Genomic DNA, 20,274 nt, shown 5'->3' on the forward strand with positions numbered 1-20,274 from the left:
AGTAAAACATTGATGGGCAGATCATTTCTATGGCAAAGTTCTGGACATGGAAACACATTATCAGGCTTCTCCTCCAATTCTGTTGAGGAACCTGTGAGGGGTGATACCATGTGTTGAGCTGATATCGCTTTATGTTGGTACCAATATTGAAAGGTGACGTTTCCTTGTTGTTTAATGCTTAGTGTGACATGTTGACCACTTAATAAAAATATTCTCAAGTAGTGCTGCAGGTTGTGTTTGCTGATTGCTTCTGCTGGTAGCTGCAAATGCCTGAAGGCCGTGTGTTTGTTTGCTGTCACCTCTTTTGCTTCTGTGGCCTGGAATAAGGAAAGGGATGATGTAAGATGACTGCTGCCAGTGCTGGAGAGAGGGAAGGAGCGCTCTTTCTCCCTTCTGGCGTGCTCTGTATCGGTGTGACTTTGTGGTGTGACTTCCCACTGTTGAGAATCTACTGCTGGGAGCTGCAGGAGGTGGGGGGGGGGGAGAAGAGTCGGATTGATCCTGGAGGCTGTGTATTTGTTAGCTGCCACCCCTTTGCTATTGTGGCCTGAAGTAAGGAAAGGGAGGATATAAGATGATCTGTTACCAGCGCTCGAGAAAGGGAGGGGAGTTCTTTCCCTCTTCTGGTGTGCTCTGTATCGCTGTGACTTTTCAGTGTTAGCCATGCACCTCCAAGTGACTTTGTACAGTTGAGAGTTTACTGCTGGGAGATGCGATGGAGAGAGGCGGTTTGATCCGAATGAGCAATTTTCTAAAGGTGTTTAAGAAATGCTTTTGCAGATTGCTGGTAACTCTATTGCAATGTTGATTGTTTAATGTTTATACGAAATGTTGTATCTTTGTGTTTGTACCAATATTCTGAAGCAAAAAGATGCTTGTGTGCATGGCACATGCCTTTCCCGTTGGTTAATGGTTAGTGCGGTGTAAGTAGTTTGTTTTCATCTTTTTGTATAAAGGTACTGTTGACGGTTTAATGAACAAAATATTCTCAAGTGGTGCTGCAGGTTGTGTTTTCTGCTTGCAGCTGCAAATGCCTGGAGCCTGCTGCTGCTGTTTCCTTCTTTCTCTGTAGCCTGAAATGAGAACAATATTTTCTAAGATACCTGGAACACTGGGCCCAGGGGAATGTATGAGTCCAGAAGGCAACCAGGTTTGAAGCAAGAAGATGATGGGGGACCTGGTGTGTGACATTGTTCCAAATGAGCAACTTGATGACGATGTTGAAGAAATGCTTTCACAGATTACTGATGATTTTGTTACTGGTGAGGTGAGTGCTGCATGTAATTAGCATGCCACCGCAGGTCAAACAGGCTGGAAGTCACCTTAAGCGACAGTGAAAATGTGGTTACCAGGATTTGGTTCCGATAAGAGCCGTGTAGGAGGCCTAAACAGCTACGTCTCATGGATGGAGAATGGTACAGATACGTGGAACAACCAACACATTGATGAACAGATAATTTCTATGACAAAGTCCGGGACATGATTAAAAATTCTCAGGTTTATCCTCCTTTTCTGTTAAGGAACCTGCAAGATGTGATTCCATGTGTTTGGTTTTTCTTTGTGAAAATGAGCTGATATGGCTTTGTATTGGTACCCAAATGAAACGTTGATGTTTTCTTGTTGGTAAATGGTTAGTGTGATATGTGGAATGTTACATAATTGATGTTCACGTCTTTGTGAATGTTGACCATTTTTGCCAATAAAATATTACCCAAGTGGCTTGGCTTCTTGTGTGCCATGTCTCAGATGATAATTATTGCATTGCATTTCAATCAAACCTTGAAGCCTGAACACTTTGCCTGATCACAAGAAGCGTCATCACCTTAGAGGCAGCAGCCAATAATCAAACACTCAGGAGCTGGGCTCCAGCACTGGGGATATCCTCGCGACCAAAGGGTAAGTGTGTGGATCAGGGAAGGGCACCTGAGCACAGTCTCCCTAATGTTCCTGGCAGGACCCTGGATCTAGCGGCACCTGATGTGGCCGGGGTGTGAGTGTGCAGAGCAAGGTTTTCCAGCACAACTGGCTCGCTGAATGACACTCTGTGAGAAGGCGGGACATGTAAGGGTAGGGGATTTGAGGATCAGGGGGTGGAAGCCCTGATTGTCGGTCCATTTCCTTCTCCAGTTCCTTACTGATAAGAAAATGGATGGTGGTATCGGTCCCTCAGAGGATGTCCTCGCGTTGTCGATGACAGCCCAGGCAGCCAGATGCCGGAGAAGGCAGCAGCCTCGGTGCAAACTGGAGTCGGCACCCGATGTGCAGGGGGCCGCCGCACACCCTGAAGACTCAGCTGCCCATCAGGCTCAGGAGAAACCCAGAGGGGGCTGCCAGCGACCGCCCAAGGTGTACAGGCGGTGTTTGTCTTTTGAGATGACTGACAGCATGTGCCACAGGAGACTGCATCTCAGCAAAGAGACAGTATGGCACCTGTGCCACGTCCTCGCAGACATGGCACCCTCTGGAGGAGGAGGACACCAGTTCTCGGTGGCCGTGAAGGTTACTGCAGCCCTGAACCTCTATGCCACTGGTTCATTTCAGGGCTTGAGCAGGGACTTGTGCAGCATTTCATAAGCTCCAGCCCACAAGTTATCAACTTTAACTGGATCAAGCCCACCGGATCAAGCCCACCAAGGTGCCCGGACCACAGGATTCTCTGCCATCAGCAAGATGCTCCGGGTCCAGGAGGTAATTGGTGGCACGCATGACGCCTTGCATTCTCCAGGGCATCAGGGAGTATGTTTCATTAACAGGGAGGGGTTCCACTCCCTGAATGTCCAAATCGTGTGCGGCCACCACCTCTGGATCATGCACGTGTGTGCACGCTTCCCAGGGAGTGTGCATGACAGCTACATCCTGGACACCCGGAGATCCCTGGCGTCTTTGTGGACCACCCCAGGATGACAGATAGGCTCTCGGGAGGTCATGGCTAATGATGCCAGTGTGGAGGTTGGAGACTGAGGCGGAGTTCTGATATAACGAGGCCCATGTTGCCACCCATGTTGACATTGAGGGGTGCATTGGACTGCTGAAGATGCTGTTCCGATGTGTGACCCGCTCTGGTTGTGTGCTGCAGTACATCCCCCAGAGGGTCTCCCACTTTGTGGTGATCTGCCCTGCCCTCCAGAACCTGGCATAGCAGCGGGGCGACATAATAATAATAATAATCATCTTTATTGTCACAAGTAGGCTTACATTAATACTGCAATGAAGTTACTGTGAAAAGCCACTAGTCGCCACATTCCGGTACCTGTTTGGGTACACAGAGGGAGAATTCAGAATGTCCAAATTACCTAACAGCACGTCTTTCGGGACTTGCGGGAGGAAACCGGAGCACCCGGAGGAAACCCACGCACACACGGGGAGAACGTCCCTCCTCCTTCTCCGACATGCCTGAGCAGCGTTGGCCTCAGTGCCACGCATTTTTGGCATCATCTCCTTAGCCTTTGGGATTCCTCCAATTGACAATGCACTCACTGGAATGCCGTTGACATATGTTCCTGAATCTCACGCCGTGTCCTAGCATCTGCATCAGCTCTGGGATAACCTTGTCCAGGAGCTCTGCATCTGACTGGGACTCAGCAGAATCCTGGGGACCACCGACTGTTGACTTCCTTGGATGTTCCTACCTCCACCTGAAACGCACAGCAACTGTGTGGTTCTCAGTAGATCGTGCCCCAGAAGCCTGACCACTAATGTCACCCACCAAGGTGCGTGTCTCTGCACTGGTGAGAGGTGGGGGTGATAGCTGTGATGCGACAATAGTGGTCTCCTTGGAGCTCGCATCCAAGGTGGTCTCTTGGATGGCGGGGATCTCCAGATGGCCCGGCCCCATCAGATGGAGATCCTGCAAGAGAATGGACTTTTGGTCAGTGAGAGGGAAGGATAATTTGTCTGACAACTCACTTGAGACAGGTCATTTAGGTGAAGGGGCAGTGGTTCCTGCAGCGGAGGCCAACCTCGCTACCGGTGACTGCTCTCCTCAGACAACCGAGATTTACAGGGCCCGTTGCTCATAGGGGGTGAGGACTCGATCTCTGATACTTCGTGCCATGTCTTGGCCCTTTCCCAATTATTATGGGCTATCTTCTCCTGCCGGGACAAAGAAAGGGCTTTGTGAGCGTTTGGGGGTCTATAGCAAGTGGCACATGTCGCTGCCGCAACTGGACATGAAGGGGTTGTGCTGGTGGGTGTCAGAGGGTGATGAGGAACAAGCACATGTGGGAGGGTGCAAAGTGTCAGCCAGTGATTTGTGGGAGGGGAGGGGCGGGACTGGGAATTTGAGGGAAGACTGGCGGAATTGATGACATGAGATGTGGATATTTACCCTTGCAGCTTGGTGGAATTTGTTGGGTCTCCTGACATTTGTCCTCCTGGTGATGCTGCCTGCACTGACAGCTGTTGCCATTGCCTCCCAGGCAATATTGGTGATCCTGCTGCTGGCCCTCGGACTCCTTCGGGGGATCAGGATGTCCCGTCTCACATCAACGACATCCAGAAGCCTGTCCAGGTTGGCATTCACAAAGCGAGCAGCAGGTCTGCGCACTGCCATGCTTGTGTTGACTGGGAGTGAGTGAAGGAATGTTTAAAAGCAGCTCCCCCTTGTTAGCGACAAGACGCTAAGGTGCGAGTCTGGTGAATCAGACAGCGAGACAACCAGTAATGGTGAGACGCTGGTGGGCTCATTTTTGGCAGTAAGTGTCGTTCAATACGGTCCGCGATCTCACCATCGCGGCCACCGAGAAACACCCGGCCAATCATGCCCAAAATGACGAGAAATGTTCTAGTTAAATAGAGCCTTTGACCTTGATGGAAAGAGGAACTAAATAGGCTGGAGAACTTTCCTCGTCTATCTTTATATTGGCGACCTTTGTAATCCTTAAACGAGGGACACAAAGGTCTAGTGGTGTTATGGCCACCAGCTTCCTCGAATAGTTAAACATCAATTCAGGATCAAATCTACCTGGGACCTACCAGATGGACAAAATACCACATCGCGGTATGCGTTGATCTATTAACCCATCAATGCAATTCATCAGCAGTATTATTTTTAAAAATTTAGAATGCCCAATAATTTTTTTCCAATTAAGGGGCAATTTAGAATTCCCCATCCACCTACCCTGCACATCTTTGGGTTGTGGGGGTGAAATGCAGACACCGGAAGAATGTGCAAACTCCAGAGAGTGATTCGAGGTCGGGATCGAAGCTGGGTCCTCAGCACCGTAGGCAGCAGCGCTAACCACTGAGCCACCCCATCAGCAGTATTTTGACCTCTGTTTTATATGCTGTTACCAGTCCTCCTGCACAGTGTGCAGTCAACCGATTCCTTGAACTTTCATTATTGTGTGTCGCCTTTTGCTCATTGTTTCTATGTTTGCGGTTTGCACCTTTTAAAAAAAATTCTCTTTCTCCAGATATAATAATGCGCAAGACCTGTAAATTTCAGTCTTGGCTTCTGAAGAGTGAGAGAGAAAGTGAATTAGGGCGACCACTTTTCTCAAGTTAAAAACAAACACAGAATTGACCCCTAAAATAGGTTAATTCTCCATACCACTAAAACACCACAGCCTGTGTGTGTGGGTGGGGGAGCAGGTGAACGCAGGAATTCCCGCGAAAGGTCACATCTCGCAATGTTGTTCCCAGAGGCACAGTTCCATTTGATTGAAAACATACCACCACCCTGTTTTGCCCGCTTCCCTCGCCAAGAGCAACTTGGATTTACATCAGCAAATATTTACTTGTTACTTGAACGTTGCACTTCAATGATTGGTTTGTTGACCCCAGCCTGCTCGCATTTTTTCCCCTGTCGCCTCCCAAGTGCGAGCTTCGGCTAAAAAGCAGCCGCCGTCTGAATAAAAACTTTTTTTTGTTGTTTTGCCTGGCGGTGCTTGCGGGCGGCGAAAGGAGGAAACAGCCCCCGCCCGCCCCAGCCGCCGCCTCCGCCACCACCACCACACAGCGAGCTGCATGAATCCCTGCAACACGGCGAGGAATGCTGCGGAATCTCGCAGCGGCGGACGGTGCCCAGGAGCCAGGTGAGTCTCTGGCCGCCGCTCCCGTCCCTGCTGCCAGGCAACGGGGCAACAAGCTGGAGTCAGGCGCTGCGAAGGGGAGCTAAAGGCAGGGTCCTGAGAGCGGAGCGCGAGCCGCTGCCATGGCGCTGCGCCGAGCACAGGCCCTCAGTCCGGGCTCCGGAGGTGGGTCCCCCCTCTCCCTCCCCCACCCACCCCGCCGAACCGAGCCTGGCCCAGGGGGAAGAGGGCAGCGGGACAGCTCCGTCTCATGTGCTCCGTCATGGGCGATGGAGGATAGGTACCTGCGCGATACCCCAGCTCCGCGCCTCAGCAACCTGCCCTCCCCCGCCAACTCACCGCTCTTTAAAGCACACGCGCGCGCACCACCACCCACCTCGCGTGGATTCAGAAAATAATGTGCGACTTTATTTTATTTCTTTAAAAACTCGAATGAATTACTTGTTTGCAGCCCGTCCTTCTGCGGATAGATCATCAGTTGCACTTTCGAACTGACATTGCACCTCTGTGTCCCCCCCCCCCCCCCCCCCCCATTTCTGATGCTCTGGTCATGATGGTATTTCTAACCGTGTTGATTTCTGGATATTTTTACCAAATGGCATCTGCTGAAATGGACAGGGAGCTGTGATTTGTAGGTTGTTCAAGTAATGTGTGTGGGGAGTTCGAGCGGTACAGAAAGCTGTTTTGTAAATCCGGGTCATTTAATGTATGAAACACCAAATTTGAGGTTCAGATAATCCCAGTACACAACAGATCCAACATAAAGCAGCACCAGTATTAATGGCGTTCTATATTTCATTATTTATCTTGCAGATTGGGTAATATCGGTTGAAAACTTCACACCATTAATTTTTCTGGCCTGGTAGCAATGGTGTTTTTTTGGCTGGGACCAAAATTTAACTTGTGTAGTTGTATTTTTTTGTGCTCTCTTCCACTTAATTATTGGCTGGAAAGGTGCACGTTTGCAAAGTTGGCCTGGCTGCTAACTGAAGCTGAGGAATGGTGGAATTGGTGAGACCACACCTGGAGTATTATGTGCAGTTTTGGACTCCTTGCCTAAGAAATGATATACTTGTCATTGAGGGAGTGCTGCGAAGGTTCACCAGATTGTTTCCTGGGATGGCAGGATTAATGTACAAGGAAAGTTTGGGTTAATTAGGCCTGTATTCACTGGGGAGGGGATCTCATTGTAACGTATAAAAATTTGACAGGGCTGGACAGCCTGGATACAGGTATAATGTTCATCCTGGCTGGGAGGAGGGCATCTAGAACAATGGGTCGCAGTCTCCGGATAGTGAGCAGGCCATTTAGGGTTGAGATGAGACATGTCTTCACTCGGGATGGTGAACGTGTGACGTTCTCTATTACAGAAGGCTGTGGAGGTCGTCACTGAAAATATTTAAGAAGGAAATAGATGTCTAGAATCTCAAGGTGTCAAAGAGTATGTATGGGGAGAGTGCAGGAGTATGGTGTTGAGGTTAGAGGATCAGCTGTGATTATATTGAATGACGGAGTATGTTCGAGGGTCCGAATGGCCTATTCTTTTCTATGTTTCTAAATACTTTGGGGAAGAGATATTGAATCCTGTCATATTTTGTTTGATAACTCTCCTGTGAAGTACCTTGGGAAGTTCTACAACGTTTAAAAGTGCCAAATAAATGCAAGTTGTGATTGAGATATACCTTTCTAATACACCATGGTTCATCTAAACTAAAAAGTGTTCATTCACTTTCAAAGAATCATAGAATGGTTACAGCACAGAAGGGCCCCATTTGCTGTGTTGGGTTTGAGTCAGTGATCGGGAATGGGAACCTTAGACTTTTCTTTTTGTTCCTATCCCTTTCCTAGTCCAGGGATCCAAAGCAATACACCAACTCTGTCTTCAGATGGGATCTTGAAAGTTGGTACAGGCCACAAATTGATTATTTTTTAAAAGCCTAGTGTTACATTTTTCCAGTCTGTCTCCACTGCACAATATTTACATTGTGTATTTTATAATTGCCCTATTATGTATTTTCTTTTCATGTACGGAATGATCTGTCTGAGCTGCATGCAGAGCAATACTTTTCACTGTACCTCGGTGCATGTGACAATAAACCAATCCATAAACAATCACAACTGATGCCAGAGGGTTTTAACATCCTAACCACAAGAAAAAATATTGTCATTATCTGAAATAAAGTGTGACAAGTAGTATGTACTTTAACTATTTGTTTTAAAAATTAGTTAACTTTAATTACTTTAAATGTATCATAAGCCAAACTGTCCCACCTGCCTGACAATGTAGAAATGTGTCTCGATGTGTCCTGTCCACAAATAACATGACAAATCCAATCTGGCCAGTTACTGCCCCATTAGTCCATTCTCAATCATCGACAAAAGTGTTGAGAGTGTTCTATTTGCAAAAAAACTGCACACCGATGCTCAGTTTGGATTCTGCCAAGGTTACTCCGCTTCATACCCAATTACAGTTTTGGTCCAGACATGGACAAAAGGGCTGAATTCCAGAGGTCAGGCAAGAGTGACTGCCCTTGACATCAAGGCAGCAGAATACGGCATCAAGGATCCCTGACAAAACTGAAGTCAATGGGAATTGGGGGGAGAAAACTCCACTGGTTGGAGTCTTAGCTAGCAAAAAGGATGATTGTGCTTTTGGACACCAATCATCTCAGCACCAGAACATGGCTACAGGAGTTCCACAAGATAGTGTCCTAGGCTCAACCAGTTTTAAAAAATAAATTTAAAGTACCTAATTTTTTTTTTTTTTACATGGGAGTTATGTACAGGCCCCCTCGCAGTAATCAGGATGTGGGGCAGAAAATAAATCAAGAGACAGAAAAGGCATATCAGAAAGGCAATATTACAATAATCATGGGGACTTCAATATGCAGGTGGATTGGGAAAATCAGGTTAGTAGCTGATCCCAAGAAAAGAAAATCGTGGAATGTCAATGAGATGGTTTTTTTGGAGCAGCTTGTGGTAAAGCCCACTACAGAACAGGCGATTTTGGATTTGGTGATGTGTAATGAGGCAGACTTGATTAGGGAACTTAAGGTGAAGAAACCCTTAGGGGGCAGTGACCACAATATAATAGAGAATTTACTAGAATCAAATGTAACGGGATTACAATTGAAAAAGGTAACTGCAAAGGCATGAGGGAGGAGCTGGCCAGAGTTGATTGGAAGGGGAGCCTAGCAGGGACGATGGTGGAACAGCAATGGCAGGAGTTTTTGGGGGTTATTTGGGAGGCACAACAGAAATTCATCCCAAGGAGGAGTAAACATGCTTAAGGGGAGGACGAGGCAACCATGGCTGACGTTGGAGGTCAGCGACAGCATAAAAGAAAAAGCATACAATGTGGTGAGGATTAGTGGGGAGCCAGGGATTAAAAAGCCTTTAAAAGCCTGCAAATGACAACTAAAAAAGCAATAAAGGGAGAGAAGATGAAATATGAGTGTAAGCTAAATAGTAATTTAAAAGAAGATTACAAGAGTTTTTCAATACTAAAAAAGGTAAGAGAGAGGCAAGAGTGAACATTGGACCGCTGGAAAATGAGGCGGGAGAAGTAGTAATGGGGAACAAAGAAATGGCTGAGGAACTGAATAGATACTTTGTATCTATCAGTCTTCATGGTGGAAGACACCAATGGTATACCAGAACTTTGAGAGTCAGGGGGCAGAGATGAGTGTAGTGGCCATCACAAAGGAGAAGGTGCTGGGAAGCTGAAAGGTCTGAAGGTGGATAAATCATCCAGACTAGATGGACTACACCCCAGGGTTCTGAAGGAGATTTTGGAGACATTGGTGGTGATCTTTCAGGAATCACTGGAGTCAAGGAGGGTCCCAGAGGACCAGAGAATGGCTAGTGTAATACCCCTGTTTGAGAAGGGAGGGAGGCAGAAGGCAGGAGATTATAGGTTGGTTAGCCGAACTTTGGTCGTTTGTAAGATTTTAGAGTCCATTATTAATGATGAGATTGCGGAGTACTTGGAAGTGCATGGTAAAATAGGGCTGAGTCAGCATAGCTTCGTCAAGGGGAGGTCGTGTCTGACAAATCTGTTGGAATTCTTTGATGTGGTAACTAGAATCTGACTGGTGAGAAACACTCAGGACGCACTGTATGATACAAACAAGGAGATTTATTAAGATCCACTACTAAACAATCCCACGGTTGACCCTTCTTTAACAAGCGGTGGAGGGAACTGATGAAGGTTTGTCGGGTTTGGGATGAATTTCCCGTAATAATTTACTAATCCGAACAAAGAGCGTAGTTCTGTCTGGCCGCTAGGGACGGGGCCTGTTTTTATCACCTGCACCTTGTCCTCTATAGGGTGCAACCCATTTTGGTCCACTTGGTACCCCAAATAAGTAACCTCGGGTGCATGAAAGACACATTTGTCCTACTAGTGGCGGATGCCCGCCTGTTCAAAACGCCAGGAGGACCTCGGTCAGGTTCGCCAGATGTTCCTGGTTGGACGCCGCAATGATGAGAATATCGTCCAAGTAGACAGCCACCCTGGGTAATCCCCGCAGGAAGTACTCCATCATACCCTGTAAATTAGCGCATGCGGATGAGACCCTAAATGGCAACCAGGTATATTCGTATAAACGGGAGTCCGGGTCCAGTGTTGATTGCAGATATGCATGACTCATGTCCAGTTTTGTGAATGTTTGTCTTCTGCTCAGCTTTGCATAGAGGTCCTTGATGAGGGGGACCGGGTATCGGTCCAAACGAGAAATGCGGTTCACCATCATCCTATAGCCAGCGCAGAGATGCACGGAACCATCTGGCTTGAGTTCTGGCATGACTGGGGTGGCCCAATTGGAAAATTGCATGGGGCAGATGATCCCTAAATGTTCGAGCCGGTCCAATTAGGCATCGACTTTTGGCCGCAATTCACAGGGGAGCGGGCGGGCACGGAAATAACGAGGCTGTGCCTGCGGGTCTACACCGACACTGGGCACGGCCCCTTTGATTGTCCCCAGTCCATCTGCAATGACCTCGGGGAATCTGGCCAGGACTCCCTTGGGGACCATGCGGCATACCCTCTTCCAGTTGAGTTTCAAATGGCGCAGCCAGTATCGACCCAGCAATCTTGCTTCCCCACCACGGGCTACCACCAATGGTAGGTTAGCGGATTGGTGCCCACAAGTCACTGTTACCTAGGCAGTGCCCTCAATGACCAGTGGCTCTCCGGTGCAGGTGGCCAACCTGGCCTCGGTGTCACGGCGAGTCAATGTGTGGAGGCCGGCGCGGATGCTGTCAAATGTGGGGTGGTTGATCATGGACACAGTTGCTCCAGTATCCAGCTCCATGTCGATGGGTGCCCATTTAGCAAAAAGGGGCATTCCAGAGTGTTCCCAGACTCCTAAATGACCCTCTTATGGACTGACCTCATTAACACTACACCCTGTATGCTACATCCGATGCCGGTGCTTATGTAGTTACATTGTATACCTTGTGTTGCCCTATTATGTATTTTCTTTTATTCCCTTTTCTTCCCATGTACTTAATGATCTGTTGAGCTGCTCGCAGAAAAATACTTTTCACTGTACCTCGTTACACGTGACAATAAACAAATCCAATCCAATCCATTCGAATTGAGGCGACTCGGCTGCCGTAACACTGTGGAGTTGTTGGTAGGGGTCCTCCTTGCGGTCTTCGACATAGTACATCCTGTCATGAGGGGAGGTAGAACTGTCTGGAGAGGTGGCGGGTGGGCCGGTCCTCATGTGGCCCACTGGGCCTTGGACCTGGATGTCTGTCTGGGTAACCCTGCTCAGCGGATTCGTCCCTGCGCTCCATGGTTGCTCTGCGGCAGTGGCTATCTTTTGCGCAGCCACCCCGCTGCAGGTTTGCCAGTCCTCCGGCCGGGATGGATCTGGCAGCATCTTCCAGAGTGCCTTTTGTGAGGGCCACGAAGAATCCAGTACGAGTTTTAAGGATACAAAGTAATAACATTTATTTACAATAACATATATATATAACAGCAGCAGCAACTTCCCTTGCTGCACACTCCTTCCTGCTGGTTCCTAAACTGGCCAGCTTTATTTATACTAGGAGTTTACTAATGGTTTCTCTGCCCCCCCCCCTCATTGGGGAAGCTCATACTCCCACAGGATTGTGGGATTGTCATTAGTCCCCAGCCAATGGTAAGTAGGCAGGTTATAACTGCCCCATCCCATGAAGCTCTTTGGCTCCGCGCTCTCGTGGGAGATGACAATCTCAGTTGCCGGAAACAAAGTCAGCTCGGTTTCGGGCAGCAACTTTCTCTGTGTAGCGGCATCCCACATCCCGCAGGCAAAGCGATTGCGAAGGGATTCGCTCAGGGTAGGCTCGAACTCCCAGTTCTCAGCCAGATTCCTTAAATGAGCGAAAGAATCACTGTTTGATTCATCTTGGGCGTGGGTGGCCATGTGGAAACAGAACGAGTGGCAGTTTCGGATTTAAGTGGTTTTCTACCAAAGCTGCAAAAGACCGGGAGTCCGGCGCATCCGGGTGTGTCAAGCTTTTGATAAGTGCATACGTTGGTCCGCGGTTAGAGTTGTTGTCTGACGGTCATCTCCAATTATGGTGTTGGTCCAAGAAAATTGCAGACACTCTAAATATTGAGCCCAATAATCATTACTCCCATCCTCCAGCTTTCCTAGATGACACATCGCAGTCGGTTTAGGGAAGGCCTCTTGCAGCCGAGACAAAGTGGTCTGGGTGTAGATCATGCAGTGCCGACGGCAACTCCACTTCAGTCTCATTGGCAGTGTAGATTCCGATGGGCGAGAAACACTCCTAGGACGCACAGTAGGATACAAAGAAAGAGATTCATTAATATGCACTACTAAATTCCCACATTCCGAAGTTTCACGCGCCCTGACTTGCATCCTGGTCGGGGTTTTTATACTGTGGAGCCTTCCCTGTTAAGCCCTCCATTACCGGGGGAGTTCATACTCGTCATAAGAACTAGGGGCAGGAGTAGGCCATCTGGCCCCTCGAGCCTGCTCCACCATTCAATGAGATCATGGCTGATCTTTTGTGGACTCAGCTCCACTTTCCGGCCTGAACACCATAACCCTTAATCCCTTTATTCTTCAAAAAACTATCTATCTTTATCTTAGAAACATTTAATGAAGGAGCCTCTACTGCTTCACTGGGCAAGGAATTCCATAGATTCACAACCCTTTGGGTGAAGAAGTTCCTCCTAAACTCAGTCCTAAATCTAGTTCCCCTTATTTTGAGGCTATGCCCCCTAGTTCTGCTTTCACCCGCCAGTGGAAACAACCTGCCTGCATCTATCCTATCTATTCCCTTCATAATTTTATATGTTTCTATAAGATCTTCCCTCATCCTTCTAAATTCCAACGAGTACAGTCCCAGTCTACTCAACCTCTCCTCGTAATCCAACCCCATCAGCTCTGGGATTAACCTAGTGAATCTCCTCTGCACACCCTCCAGTGCCAGTACGTCCTTTCTCAAGTAAGGAGACCAAAACTGAACACAATACTCCAGGTGTGGCCTCACTTAACACCGTATACAATTGCAGCATAACCTCCCTAGTCTTAAACTCCATCCCTCTAGCAATGAAGGACAAAATTCCATTTACCTTCTTAATCACCTGTTGCACCTGTAAACCAACTTTTTGCGACTCATGCACTAGCACACCCAGGTCTCTCTGCACTGCAGCATGTTTTAATATTTTATCATTTAAATAATAATCCCTTTTGCTGTTATTCCTACCAAAATGGATAACCTCACATTTGTCAACATTGTATTCCATCTGCCAGACCCTCGCCCATTCACTTAGAATATCAAAATCCCTCTGCAGACTTCCAGTATCCTCTGCACTTTTTGCTTTACCACTCATCTTAGTGTTGTGTGCAAACTTGGACACATTGCCCTTGGTCCCCAACTCCAAATCATCTATGTAAATTGTGAACAATTGTGGGCCCAACACTGATCCCTGAGGGACACCACTAGCTACTGATTGCCAACCAGAGAAACACCCGTTAATCCCCACTCTTTGCTTTCTATTAATTAACCAATCCTCTATCCATGCTACTACTTTCCCCTTAATGCCATGCATCTTTATCTTATGCAGCAACCTTTTGTGTGGCACCTTGTCAAAGGCTTTCTGGAAATCCAGATATACCACATCCATTGGCTCCCCGTTATCTACCGCACTGGTAATGTCCTCAAAAAATTCCACTAAATTAGTTAGGCACGACCTGCCATTTATGAACCCATGCTGCGTCTGCCCAATGGGACAATTTCCATTCAGATGCCTCGCTATTTCTTCCTTGATGATAGATTCCAGCATCTTCCCTACTACCTAAGTTAAGCTCACTGGCCTATAATTACCCGCTTTCTGCCTACCTCCTTTTTTAAACAGTGTCACGTTTGCTAATTTCCAATCCGTCGGGACCACCCCAGAGTCTAGTGAATTTTGGTAAATTATCACTAGTGCATTTGCAATTTCCCTAGCCATCTCTTTTAGCACTCTGGGATGCATTCCATCAGGGCCAGGAGACTTGTCTACCGTCAGCCCCATTAGCTTGCCCATCACTACCTCCTTAGTGATAACAATCCTCTCAAGGTCCTCACCTGTCATAGCCTTATTTCTATCAGTCACTGGCATGTTATTTGTATCTTCCACTGTGAAGACCGACCCAAAAAACCTGTTCAGTTCCTCAGCCATTTCCTCATCTCCCATTATTAAATCTCCCTTCTCATCCTCTAAAGGACCAATATTTACCTTAGCCACTCTTTTTTGTTTTATATATTTTCAGAAACTTTTACTATCTGTTTTTATATCCTGAGCAAATTTACTCTCATAATCTATCTTACTCTTCTTTATAGCTTTTTTAGTAGCTTTCTGTTGCCCCCTAAAGATTTCCCAGTCCTCTAGTCTTCCACTAATCTTTGCCACTTTGTATGCTTTTTCCTTCGATTTGATACTCTCCCTTATTTCCTTAGATATCCACGGTCGCTTTGTCAAAGGGAGGTCATGTCTGACAAATCTGTTAGAGTTCTTTGAGGAGGTGACAAGGAAGTTAGACAAAAGAGAGCCAGTGGACGTGATTCATTTAGATTTCCAGAAGGCCTTTGACAAGGTGCAGCACAGGAGACTGTTAAATACGTTAAGAGCCATTGATGTTAAGGGTAAGATCCTAGCATGGATAGAGGATTGGCTGACTGGCAGAAGGCAGAGAGTGGCAATAAAGGGGTCCTTTTTAGGATGGCAGCCAGTGATTGGTGGTATTCCGCAGGGGTCAGTGTTGGGACCAATTCAACACTGTTGGGATCACTTGTACATTAATGATCTGGAACAAGGAACTGAGGGTATTGTTGCTAAGTTCAAATGATACAAAGATGTGTAGAGGGACAGGTAGTGTTGAGGATGTGGGAGGCTGCAGAAGGACTTGGACAGTTTGGAGAGTGGACAAAGAAATGGCAAATGGAATACAATGTGAAAAGGTATGAGGTTTTGCATTTGGTAGGAAGAATGGAGGCATAGACTATTTTCTAAATGAGGAAAGGCTTCGGAAATTTGAAGCACAAAGGGACGTGGGAGTCTTAGATCAGGATTCTCTTAAGGTTAGCATGCAGGTTTAGTTGGCAATTCGGAAGGCAAATGCAATGTTAACATTCATTTCGAGACAGCTAGAATACAAGAGCAGGGATATACTGCTGAGGTGCTATAAGGTTCTGGTCAGACCCCATTTGGAATATTGTGTGCAGTTTTGGGTCCTGTATCTAAGGAAGGAAGTACTAGGAGGGGGCCCACAGAAAGTTCACAAGAATGATCCCAGGAACGAAGGGCTTGTCATATGTGGAGCGGTTGAGAACTCTGGGTCTGTACTTGATGGAGTTTAGAAGAATGAGGGGGCACCTCATTTTAAAAAAATATATAAATTTAGAGTGCTCAATTATTTTTTTTCCAATTATGGGGCAATTTAGCGTGGCCAATCCACCTACCATGTACATCTTTCAGTTGTGGGGGCGAAACCCACGCAAACACAGGGAGAATGTGCAAACACCACACGGACAGTGACCCAGAGCCGGTGCTGAATCTGGGACCTTGGTGCCGTGAGGCAGCAGTGCTAATCACTGCGCCACTGTGTTGCCCTGAGGGGGACCTTATTTATTGTCCAGGGATGTGCAGGTTAGGTGGGGTTGTGGGGATAGAGCGGGGGAGTGGGCCTAGGTAGGGTGCTCTTTCAGAGGGTCGGTGCAGACTCAATGGGCTGAATGGCCTCCTTCTGCATTGTAAGGATTCTATGGTTCTATCTTTGTGTACCTTGGCTAAATTGTGAATTTCTCTTGAACCATCTTTCAGCAGGTGAGCATGATGTAAAATCCGGCAAGTTTTATGTTGGAGCAAATGTGACATGGAATATATGTGGTTAAGAATTAACACTCACCAATAAACAACCAAATTGATTTCTAACAAACTTAACATTGTGGATGCTGTTATTTCAGCAGACTCCGAAATTCTTTAATAAGATGCAATAAATGTCCTTTTACTTATATTTGCCCCTCTTCTGACAGAGACTTCAGGAAGGCAGATTTTGGTTTTCTTTCCAAAAGGATTGTGTTGGGCTATGCAAATAAATGGTTGCACAAAAGTTCATGTAATCTTAATAACTTGGAAATACTTTATTGCTATTTCTACGAACTTGACATTTTCCAGTTCATTGATTCAACGTTCTGGGAATTTCTTCTGTTTTTGTGAACTCAAAATATTATGACGAAGGAAAAAAGTTACAATTTAAAAGCGCCTTTTCTAAGTTGTATAAAGCTATGCATTATGTGGATAAAGTTATTTGATTAGCACGTGTGAGTAGTTATAACATTTCAATTGTCTTTACCTTGGTCTTTATACTTATTTAGTTTTGAAAAGTTATGTAGTCATCTGTAGAATATTTGTAACTTGATCATGAAGCTGAAGTATTGTGGGCCTTGAATATCAGTTGTGAACATTTTGGATCAATTACCTGGTACAAATGATAAATGGCTGAGAAAGTCACTGCCACAGACAATAAGCGTTTAGGATAATAGATGAGTGGCTAATAGATGAGTGGCTATCAGGAAAGATAGGAAGAGGCAAAAGGTACAGGAATCTTTAAAGGTGTTTGCCACTCTCAAACAGATACTCGGCATTGGAACAGCTGGTGGTGACAATTCTTTGAATGTGTGCAGGCCAGACCACGACACCAGTGGGCAAGGTACTGTAGAGTAGGGAACAGCAAAGTGTAGAAATGTAGTTCTAGGAAATTCCATAGTTGGGGGACATACAGGCATTTCTGTAACTGTCAACTTGAGTCCCACTTGGTGTGCCTTATACCTGGTGCCGTGGTAAAGGAGATCCTGCAGAATATTCTACAGGGAGGCGGGAGTAAGCCAGAAATTGTGGAACATTTTGATACTAATGATATAAAGCGGGCAGATATCGAGGTCCGAAGGTCCAATTTTCAGGAGGTAGGGAGGATGTTTTAAAAAATAGGACCTTGAAGGTAGTAATCTCTGGAAGATGGGGAGGATCATTGTGTGGCTTGAGGCATGGTGCAGCAGGGATGGCTTCAGATATTTGGGCCACTGGGATCAATTCTGAGGCTAAGAGCATATATTGAAAAGGGGCAGGTTTCACTTCAACAGGACTGGAACCAATGTCCTTATCCGGAGGATCACTAGAGTGGTTGGTGTGGGTTTAAACTAAATGACAAGGGGGTGGGTAAAAGTGGAAAAGAGGAATAAGGTGCATAAAGTAAGTGTGCTGGACAGTACTAGAGAAGGGAATAATTCCATATTGGTTGGGAGTGGACAAGAAAGGACTACAGGGAAGTAAAAGACAAGATTACATATATTGAATGCACAAAATGTGGTGATAAGGTTGGTGAGCTATAAGCACAATAGCATTATGGGAATATAATGTAGTGGCAATAACTGAAGATTGGCTTAAAAATGGCGAAGATGATGGGGTGGCAGTGCTGATTAGGGAAGACATTATAGGGTTGAAAATATAGGATGTCCTTGAGAGGCCAAGGAGAGAATCCATTTGGATAGAGTTCAGAAGGAAAAAGGGTATGGTCACACTACTGGTGGTATTCTATAGGCCTGCAAATGGTAGAAATAAATGAGCAAATCTGCAGAGAAGTCATGGAGAAGAGCAAGGAACAATCTAAAATAGATGGTCTAAATTGGAATGGAGCTAATTTCAATGGGCTGAGAAGGAATATAGCCAGAGGGAAATAGAACTATAGACTGACAGGAAAACCTGTAACTGGACAATGAATGATCTTTAAAGAAGAGATGCTTCAGGTACATTCCAATAAAAGAGAAAGGTTGGGGATTCAAAATCGGAGCTCTTTGGATGTTGCAGGAGATGGGGAATATGAGTAAACAAAAAAAGAGGGTATATGATGCACGTTGGATGAACTCTTTCAAGTGCAAACCAGGTCAAGTACAGTTGAGTGAGAGGGGAAAGGAAGAGGAAAATAAAACTGGTCAAGAGAGAATACGAGAATAGAATGACAGTCAACATAAAAGAGACCCAAAAATCTTTTGCCTGTGTGTAAATAGTAAGCGGGTACAAGAGGTGGAGTGAGTCCTATTAGAGACAAAGAAGGTGATATATCCTTTGGAGGCACAGGGCAAGCCTAGAATATAGAATACTTTGTTTGGTGTTTACCAAGGAAGTGGAATCTGACAAATATTGGTAGAAGTAGAGATAGTAGAGGTAATGGATGGGGTGAAAATTGCGGGGAAGGAGGTACTGAAAAGGCTGGTTGTGCTCAGAGGAAATGTTGCCTGGTCCAGATAACTTGCATCCATATCACGAAAGAAAGTGGAGGTGGAGGTAACGGAAGGGTTTGCCATAATTGACCAACCTTCCCTAGATACAGGAGTGGTGCTGGTGGCTTGGAAAGTGGCAAATATGAACCCTTATTTAAGAAGGATGTAAGAATAGTCCGAGCAACTACAGGCCAGTCAGTTTAACATCAGTTTTGGGAAATCAGGAAACAAGATCACCAGGCACTTGGCAAGGTTTGAGTTAACTGAGGATAGCCAGCATGGATATATAAAAGGCAGATTGTGCTTCATTAATCAAATTGATTTTTTTGGTGAAGTAACAGAAGGTTGAAGAAGAAAATGCAGTTGTGTTGCTTGTATGGAGTTTTAAGAAAGCATTTGATGAAAGTACTACTTAAAAGGCTGTTTAACAAAATTGAGGTCAGTGTCAACTTGGATATAAAAATTGGTTCGGGGAGCACGGTGGCACAGTGGTTAGCACTGCTGCCTCACGGCACCAAGGACCCGGGTTCGATCCTGGTCCTGGTCATTGTCCGTGTGGAATTTGCACATTCTCTCCGTGCCTGCATGGGTTTCGCTCCCATAATCCAAAAAGATGTGCAGCGTAGGTGAATTGGCCACGCTAAATTTCCCTTTAGTTGGGAAAAAAAAGAATTGATTACTCTAAATTTATTTTTTTAAATGGAAAAAAATTTAAAATGGCTGAAGGACAGAGAGCATCAGATTGTGGTGAATGCTTTGTGAGAATGGAGGCTGGTAGACAGTGATGTTCCCCAAGGGTCAGTGCTAGGACCACATTTTTTTTTCCTATATATAAATGACTTGGATATTGGAATGCAGAATAAAATTTCAAAATTTGCCAGTGATACCAAACAGAGGCGTGACAGACGGTGAGGATGCTAATGAACTGCAATAGGACATAGATCGACTAGCAGAATTGGCAGACAGTTGGCAAATAAAATTTAAAACCGAGAAGTGTGAGGTGATGCATTTTGGCAGAAGCGATAGGGAGACCAAGTTAGACATAACAGCACAGCTCTAAATAATATGCAGGGCCATAGGGACCTGGGGGTGCACGTGCAAAGATCTTTGAAGGTGGCAGGACAAATTGAGAGTATTTAGCAAAACATATGGGATTCATAAATGGAGATATTGGGCAGGATTCTCCGAAAACTGGCGCAATGCCCGGGACCCGGCGCCAAAAACGGCGCGGATCACTCGGGCGTTGGGGCCCCCCCAAACAATGCAAATTCTCCGGCCCCGAATGGGCTAGCAGCGTCGTGACGCCATTCGCGATGGCGTCACCCAACATGGACGGGGACGCCGTGCGGCGTGACGGCTCAAAAGACGTGCCCCCCCACCCCGGAAGACACGACAAGATGGCCGCCCGCCGCGCAGACCCGAGGTTCCAGGACCGCGACATCAAGGCGCTCCTGGA

The 20,274-nt window shown here is 46.4% G+C and overlaps 1 protein-coding gene across 7 annotated transcripts in view; it reads left to right on the forward strand.

Annotated features, from left to right (window-relative positions):
- Window positions 1-5,668: 5,668 nt before the first annotated feature.
- Window positions 5,669-20,274, forward strand: part of LOC140426979 (kelch-like protein 3) — a 177,871-nt gene continuing 163,265 nt past the window's right edge. For 2 of the 7 annotated variants that reach the window (XM_072512329.1, XM_072512334.1), the window contains exon 1: window positions 5,669-6,035. In XM_072512329.1, coding sequence (XP_072368430.1) covers window positions 5,968-6,035 — 68 coding nt within the window. In that variant the 5' untranslated portion in view covers window positions 5,669-5,967. Of the gene's footprint in view, window positions 6,036-6,135; window positions 6,198-6,223; window positions 6,313-20,274 lie in introns of those variants that run through there. The other 5 variants (XM_072512330.1, XM_072512333.1, XM_072512332.1 and 2 more) reach the window with 4 other exon arrangements.

The sequence above is a fragment of the Scyliorhinus torazame genome, chromosome 7 (assembly GCF_047496885.1).
Source record: "Scyliorhinus torazame isolate Kashiwa2021f chromosome 7, sScyTor2.1, whole genome shotgun sequence".
NCBI lineage: Eukaryota > Metazoa > Chordata > Chondrichthyes > Carcharhiniformes > Scyliorhinidae > Scyliorhinus > Scyliorhinus torazame.